The sequence below is a fragment of the Ostrea edulis genome, chromosome 4 (assembly GCF_947568905.1).
Source record: "Ostrea edulis chromosome 4, xbOstEdul1.1, whole genome shotgun sequence".
NCBI lineage: Eukaryota > Metazoa > Mollusca > Bivalvia > Ostreida > Ostreidae > Ostrea > Ostrea edulis.
This window is the reverse complement of record NC_079167.1, coordinates 51,178,907-51,187,605: the sequence shown is the minus strand read 5'-3', so window position 1 is coordinate 51,187,605 and position 8,699 is coordinate 51,178,907. Positions and strand designations below refer to the sequence as shown.

The window sequence follows — 8,699 nt, the reverse complement described above, 5'->3', positions numbered from 1 at the left end:
TGATTGAGGATCGAACAATCAAAATCAATTCCGAGATCGTGAAAACAGTTTAACAGGCTTTAAATCAAATAGCCATGCTATACATGTTACTGTGCTATCACTGAAACGCCCGTTATGATAAGGAATAATTGTCACACGGAGATCTATGTATCATGTACTGACCATGGAAGAACATTAGTTATATTGCAATTTCCTATTTTCATTCCTCATTGTATTGACAGTTACACTATTATTATCATTAACATCATAACATTGAATTTCTTGAACACACATGAATCTCTTCAACTTCTAGAGAATGTGTTAAGCTTTACTTCACAAACATATAACACATTTTACGAACGAAGTTCAACACTTTTTTGGTTGAATCTTTCAGATTGTGAAATTCGTGGATTTTTTTTTTTTTTTAGAAAAAAAGTTTTGTAACCTTACACAGACTTATCACTGAATCCAAATTTGAAAAATGAAACAGTATAATTATTAGAAAAGATCTTTCCCCAAGAGCCACTCATTTCTGTGCAGACAGTTATAAGATAATCAATATGAGTTACTCCTTCATTACATAGCATCGCTTTTGGCTTCAGCTTTAGTATCTATCAGACTAGTACTGCTCGCAGACCAAAATTCAGCATCAAACTTTACCTACATTTAATGGTCATTGAACGAGACTGAATAAAAATGTCACTTGAATTTTCGTCATCAACTAACGGTGCAATAACTAACGACAGCGCCACGACTTACAATATGACAGAAGATTTATACCCTGACTACCACTATGTCTATGAAGATTCTCATGTACTACCTCTGGAAGAATTAATACCAGTTTCCACAGCCTATGGTTTGACGCTGATACTTGGAATTACGGGAAACATTCTGGTCATTGCGTCTGTGATCAGGTTTCGGAAACTGCACAATGTCACCAACGTGTTTTTGCTAAGTTTGGCTTCTGCGGATCTGCTCTTGGTAGCCATCTGTGTTCCCGTTAAGGTAAATAAAAAATCAGTTTAAAAAACTCTGATGCATTGAGTTGTATTCTTATCTTACGCTCCATTTATAACTAGATGGTTGCATTTATATTGCTTTGTATTGAAATCAGGAACTTTGCAATACCTGTTAAATAAGATGATCAAAGCACACCGCTAGTTTTCTGGTTTATTAGATATTTTCATTGCTTTATTTATATGACATTTGCTACATGTGCTTGGTTTTTTAACATCCATTTAATATGTTCTTTTCCTATGATCATAGAAATAAGTATAGTTTTATTATAGGTTTATCTGACCTTTATGGGGAGTCTATCATTAAATACTTTCTTTAAACTTTAGATTATATTTAATGGTATGTTAAAAATCCTGATTATTACTACACAAACGCACTACATTTAGTTATTGTTATATCCCTCACTCACAAGGTTTTGGAATGTATAGGAATTAACATGTATATGTCTGTCCGCCTGTCTGTTTGTGGAAATGATTACTTGACATCATGAAATGTTCATACTGAAACGAAATGTGTACCTTAACTTTATAACAAGCAACACCCAAGGATACAGAGATACAAATGTAGTAATGCTTTGTGTATACGTACTCATCATTTCATATTAGAGGATTTGTCCTAATTCGGACAAAGGAAATTCATATATTGAAGTAGGAAAACTACAAAAAAAAATTTATACAGGTTTTGGACAAAGAAGCCTTAAACAATCATAATTATCGCATATGATCGTTCACCAAGACCATTGTCAAGACACATTTCCCCCCACTTATACTTGACTCAAAGGTTGCTCTCATCATTTTGAGTCTTGATCCCCCAATCATTGTTATTTATAAATGATCAACGTGCGTAGATTCTGCTTCATAACTACATATGCAGGAATTCTAAAAGTTCGTATAAATAAAGTGTTCACATCTGCAGTATTTCCAGCACGCCCCAGGTCTAGTTAGACCCATTTTGAATTCTTAATTAGATGTCAACATATTACGCGTTCTATAAGAGACCATAAAGGCGGAGAACGATAAATAGATTAAATTCATATTTGTCCACAATGCTGATATTTTTCTGTTTTTGAAACAAATGAATCTGTTCAGACACCATACAGACTGACAGAGCTGAATACCATCTCAAAACGTGGACATCTTCAGTGAAAACTCTCAATCTACGGGACTTTCGAGATACGGATCCACTCTGACTTTTATCGCGCGTTGAACGTCATTTGTAGGGCATGTCACTTCCGGAGTACAATAACAACTAAGTAAACAAGCATGGAATTCTTCAATTGCTATCAAATTCCTGCATTTAAATGCTATCTTTGTAAAGAAAGGAATTACTACAACCATTTTATAGGAAAATGCATTTGATTAAAATATGTGAGTTGCCGAGGGAAATAAATCGAGGGAATATCTTGAGGATATCAGTAAAACTTCACGCCTGGCATCCAATGGTATGCGTCTAAATACACCTTTTCCCTTCCATCTAATTTACACCCAGGTACTAAGTACCAATAGTGCCTTGGATCGTCATCGTGGGACTGTGCATAGCTCTTTACGGACCGTCTGCTAGTATCGATGTCAACTTTGCCCTACAATTGGTTATTATCACGTGACCGTGTTGTATAAACGTCAAATATAATCGGTCGTTCCGGCATATCCCGAGAGTTCCGTATTAACCTCAAATCTCTGCATCCATTGTCATCACAACTGAATACAAAATATTGTAAACAGACAACTGAATACAAAATATTGTAAACAGACAACTGAATACAAAATATTGTAAACAGACAACTGAATACAAAATATTGTAAACAGACAACTGAATACAAAATATTGTAAACAGACAACTGAATACAAAATATTGTAAATAGACAACTGAATACAAAATATTGTAAACAGACAACTGAATACAAAATATTGTAAACAGACAACTGAATACAAAATATTGTAAACAGACAACTGAATACAAAATATTGTAAATAGACAACTGAATACAAAATATTGTAAACAGACAACTGAATACAAAATATTGTAAATAGACATTCTGGATACCTTGACTTTAATCTTGTAAACCAATCGACTTCATCTGAATTTCTTATGTTTCGTAGCATGTGCAGTATGATAAAATGATACCCGAAGTATGGATAGTACGTACTTTCTTAAAGGCAAAGTATCTTCAGAGGAACCCTATTTTATATAGCTGCAGATATGTAGCTCTCTAGGAAAATATTGGGACAGACCAGAGAGCTACAGATCCACCCCTTATAAAAACATTCTATTTACGGCGCAGGAAAAATGCGTACAATTTAGGCCTTATATCGTTGTATTCTTGCATCGCCGTTTCAAACATTCGATATCAAAATTCCTAACATGGTGCCCCACTATACTTGTGTACAAACATACCTCCAAATATTCATTAAACCCCCATACGACCCGAAAACTCACAGCTTTAAATGATTCCGTTTGTTAACGTAGTCATGTTAGGTAGCCAGTCAATATTCGAACCCCGTTGATTTTGTACCTATTAATAATTATACCCATTTCGAGATATGCAGTCGTCTTAATTTATCATCAACACGATTGACTAATGAAAAATGTATACATGTAATTTCTCCAGATGTAAAAGTAGCTCTTGAGTATTGAAAAGTACTCCTGGTATGTTATGAAAGCCTAATCTGGTCCTCGCACCCACCACTAATAGCGATGTGTAGTGAAAGCTGTGAATCTAATTCAATATTCAAACCTATTTAAACAATTATTTTTAAACAAACTGGAATTATTTCATTCAAAATATTTGTGGAGATTTTTATTCATATAGAGTCCATTGTTTTAAAAATAGTACGAGTATGGAAATGAACGGGGTTCGATTTGACTGGCCACCTAAGATGGCTACGTCAACAGAAGCTGTGAGTTTTCGGGTCGCATAGCATGGCACGCCGTTTTTACATTTATTTCTCTTTAAAGATATCTCATAAATTTTAATAGATATCTTATAAATGTTATGAGATATCTTATATCCTTAATAAGATATCTTATATAATATATAAGATATCTTATAAATTTTATGAGATATCTTATCAAACATATACGATATCTTATAGGTTTTATAAGATATCTTATAAAGAAAAAAATAAGATATCTCATATCTTTTATAAGATATTTTATAAATGAATTTTTATAAGATATCTTATAAACTTTATAAGATATCATGTCCCGTGGGGATCCGGGTTAGAATAGGTCCTTCGTGCCCCTTGCATGTCGTAAAAAGCGACTAAATGGGGCGGTCCTTCGGATGACACCGGAATAACAGAGGCCCCGTGTCACAGCAGGTGTAGCACGATAAAGATCCCTCCCTACTCAAAGGTCGTAAGCGCCGAGCATAGGCCTAAATTTTGCAGCTCCTCACCGGCAATGGTGACGTCTCCCAGATTAGCTACAGAACTGTAGCTCTCCAAAAAAATTATGTTGACAGACCGGTCTGTCAACATAATTTTTTTCCGAGAGTTACAGTTCTGCTGCTACTTCCAGATATGAGTGAAAAATTCTCGAGAGAGGACGTTAAACAATATACATTCAATCAATATAAGATATCTTATTAACTTTATGAGATATCTTGTTTAATATATAAGATATCTTTTACAGTTGATGAGATATATTGTATAGTTTATAAGACATGTTTTATATTTTATGAAATATCTTCTAAACTGTAAATTATATGAGATATCTTGTAAAATATATGAGATATCTTATAAAATTTCATTTTTAAGATATCCTATAAAAGTTATAAGATATCTTATAAAGTTATAAGATATCTTATAAAATATATGATATCTTATAAAACTTCTTTTATGAGATATCTTGTAAAGTTTATGAGATATCTATAAAACATATAATATATCACATTTCATGTTTATAAGATATCTTCTATCTTTTAAAAGATATCTCATAAACTTTATAAGATATCTTGTAGAATATATACGATATCTTATAAACTTTATGAGATATCTTATATCGTTTATAAGATATCTTATATATTTTATAAGATATCTTATAAACTATAAATTATTTGAGATATCTTATAAGATTTATTAGATATCTTATTAAAAATATGAGATATCCCATAAATTATGTAAGATATCTTTATTGAGGAATAAATATAAATATGGTGTGACATAGCATGGGGCTTTAATGAATATTTGTAGGTATGTTTGGACACAGGTATAGTAGGAAAATGTGTTGGGAATTTTTTTTATATTGATTGTTTGAGATGGCGATGCAAGAATACAAAGGTATAAGGCCTCAATCGTGCGCATTTTTTTCTGCGCCGTAAATTGAATGTTTTTATAAGGGGTGGATCTATAGCTCTCTGGTCTGTCCCAATATTTCCCAGAGAGCTACAGATCTGCAGCTATACTTTATACAGACAGTTTCTTGTTTGACAATAACAGCCTGTTTGCAATGGTTCCTTTAAAAACATTCAATCTATTTTCTTTCATTAAAGAGATCATACGTGAAATTCAATTTCAAACAATGTCTATAAAACATTCATTTGGACAGGTAGTGTTTCTCAATATTTAAGTAAAATGTTAAGTTTTGCGAATGTTATCTCTCAGAAAACGAAGCGCAGTTTTGGATACATGAAAATTTTCTGTCACTTTATTGTACAAGACTGATTAATCCATGGAATAGGCACGAAGTTTGTCCAAGCTTGCAATCGATGTTTGATGAAGGAAAGACTGCGTGAAATAGCAATTTTATTTTAGAACACCGAAAATGACAGCAAAATGCCATCTTCTATCCGAGAGACAACGTCTTAGATTTGATGCGGCGAAGAATCGAGAATCGAACCCGGGGACCCCCACCCGGTTGTGAAACCCGTGTTTTATTCTCGATTCCGGCGATGTTAAAACAAGAAATGCAGCATTTCAAATAATGATTTATAAGAAATATTTGCCTTTCAATCGACGGTAGAGGTACTTAAGGACAATAAAACTCAAAACAAAAAGAATCATTAAGACAGGAAAGTACAGTCCGTAAACATGGTGACATTTTCTTTTATCGAATATTGAAAGCTTGTTATTTTATACGGGTTTAATGACTTTATTAAGGAGCCCTTTAAAAACTACAGTTTTCATCCGTCGGTCTGTTCCTCCAACTTTTATGCGACGCAACATCTTGAGTAGTTTTAAAGACGACGTCGCCATATTTTTCACACGAGCTCCAGAAGGCTGAGGAATAAACCTATATATTTGAAGGTCATCACATCTGACAGAAAAACATTTCAACATTTCGCAGGACCCTACTTGATTTTGTCAGTCTTAAATACTTATAAAGTATTCGTAAAAGCTTTGAATTGTGTCAGTCTTGATTTTATTTCGAGTATGAAATTTCCGTACATACTTGCGCAATGGAAACCATTATCCTTCTTACGTAGTCTTCTTTTTTCAAACACTAATGAAATAGACAAATATTACTCATGTCTTACTGAAAATTGTTATCAATGGTTTACAAATCAAGTTTGATTTTGGGATATATTGACTTTTTAGAAAAGAGTTATGAACTTTGAACTCACCAAATAATGCTACAGAGCAGGACCCTTTTTGTGATGCTTGTCATCACAATGATATCTAGTGGCATTTGATCTAAGATATTTTAAAAATATCACTCTTTCAAACATATAGGCTAGACTTTCAACCTGCCCCTAGAACTCAACTGGGAAAATATAGGTCAACTGCAGCATGAAAGGCGAATATAGCGAACAGTGATCAATCTCATAACTCCTATAAACAATACAAAATAGAGAGATGAGCAAACACTGACCCCTAGATATACCAGATCAGGTGCCTAGGAGGAGTAAGCATCTCCTGTCGATCGATCACACCCACCGTGAGCCCTATATCTTGATCAGGAAAACGGAGTTATCTGAAGTCAAAATCAGTGTGCCAAGAACGGCCTAACAATCGGTATGAAACATCTGAAGAACGATGGATATTATGCATCATAACAGATAAATGTATAATCATTTTATTATGCTGTCATTTAAATAATATCGTGAACTGTTGTGATTGATCCACAGGGTAATGTGAAACCCATAATACACCAGCGCTTTCCGGAGAAAAATATTTCCAAAAGTGCTTTCAAATTAGTTTGACTTTCGACTTTCTAAATCCATACTTGATGTATAAAAGCATCCTTACGCGTGTAAGTGAAAGTTGGTATCCTATACAAATCTTCCAGACAAGGAATTTCGTTCCTAGTGGCATTGGTCCTTTTTACATCCGTCCTTCAATTCGATAGGAACTTGTTGAAGTTACCAGTCATAATGAAGCATAAAAATTGATTGATCACTGTTCGTTATTTTCACCTTTCATACCAAAGTTTTGGGTCAACACCCTCCCCTTCCCAACCCGTGGTTCAATACTTATTTTAATACATCTATTAGAACAATTCTTCGAGTGGTGAATACCAGTTATGTGCTAATTCTGCACATGAAATCAACATCTTTGTAGGGGGGTTTGTACTAGAGGTTTCCTAATCCATTTCAGACCATGTAATGTGAAAGAATTGACTTCCATTTTCTTTGTTTCCAGTGCATCGCTTTCTTCTCCTATTCCTGGAGACTTGGAGGGTTCCTGTGTAAGTTTGTGAACTATCTTCAGAATTTGTCCATCATCTGTTCTGTGATGACGCTGACTGGTTTAAGCCTAGAAAGGTAAACATACTTAAGCCAGAATGAAAATCACAATTATAGTTTGGCCTTCTGAAACTACACTAGAAATACCGAAATGTATGGTCATTTTGAATGGCTGAATGCTTCACTATTCAAAGTGCAATTTCTTAAGTTCAAACTGTACATTACGACGATTAATAAACAGGTTCTACATATATTTTAAATGCCTGTCGTCAGCCATAGTAGGTCATTTTAACAAGCCGTTATATTTTGTACCATATGTATCGTGTATCATTTAATGCAAAGTCGTTAGTTTCTATCATCAAGTAGCTCACAGACCGCGTTCGTAACCCATGCTGTTGAACATCAAGCCTCTAAATTCACGAACGTTGAGTATATCTGCGCAGGAACGTGTTCGCAAGTACAAAGAATGAACAGAAATCATAATGTAGCCAAGTGACAAAACTTTGTCAGTTTCTTTCTTTTATTATAAGCCGAAAGGCAGCAGTGATCTGTATAAAGCAAAGGGTCTCAAAGAAAAGAAAAATGCAGAGTAGCAGTGATCTAAATGACGTCAGCCTTAGTCTGAACTTTTAACTACATCTGAAAATACCCCAAAAATCGTGTTCTGACAAAATTGGAAATTACTATTTAAAATAATCAATTTGCATTTGTCCACATTCTCCCCAGCTACAGGAGTAACGTACCTTGTTATACATTAAGAAAATAAACATACAAATGACTTTGAAAATTTTAAGAAAACTGACCTAGCACAAAAATCTAGTTAAATGTACGAAACATGTCATAATCAAAACATCTACACAGGTTTGTAACTGTAAATGACACATATAGTATCTAATGACATACAGACGTTTTTGGCAAGCGATGATTTTACTGTGCCTCCCTACTATAACACGAGTACTTCGACGAAGTCTTGCAGGCGAAGGTACAGACACAACAGAATCATCCATCATCAGAAATTCATCGTCAGATGAGCTGTAGTTAGAACCATCACTATCAACACGATCACGCACATGGGTTGT

At 34.1% G+C, this 8,699-nt stretch overlaps 1 protein-coding gene across 1 annotated transcript in view; it reads left to right on the top strand.

Moving 5' to 3' along the window:
• The first annotated feature begins 707 nt into the window (after positions 1-707).
• LOC125669038 (gastrin/cholecystokinin type B receptor-like) overlaps positions 708-8,699 on the top strand; it is a 36,951-nt gene continuing 28,959 nt past the window's right edge. The window contains exons 1-2 of the mRNA XM_048903482.2: positions 708-984; positions 7,577-7,698. Of these exons, the coding sequence (XP_048759439.2) occupies positions 742-984; positions 7,577-7,698 (365 nt within the window). The 5' untranslated portion in view covers positions 708-741. The remainder of the gene's footprint in view (positions 985-7,576; positions 7,699-8,699) is intronic.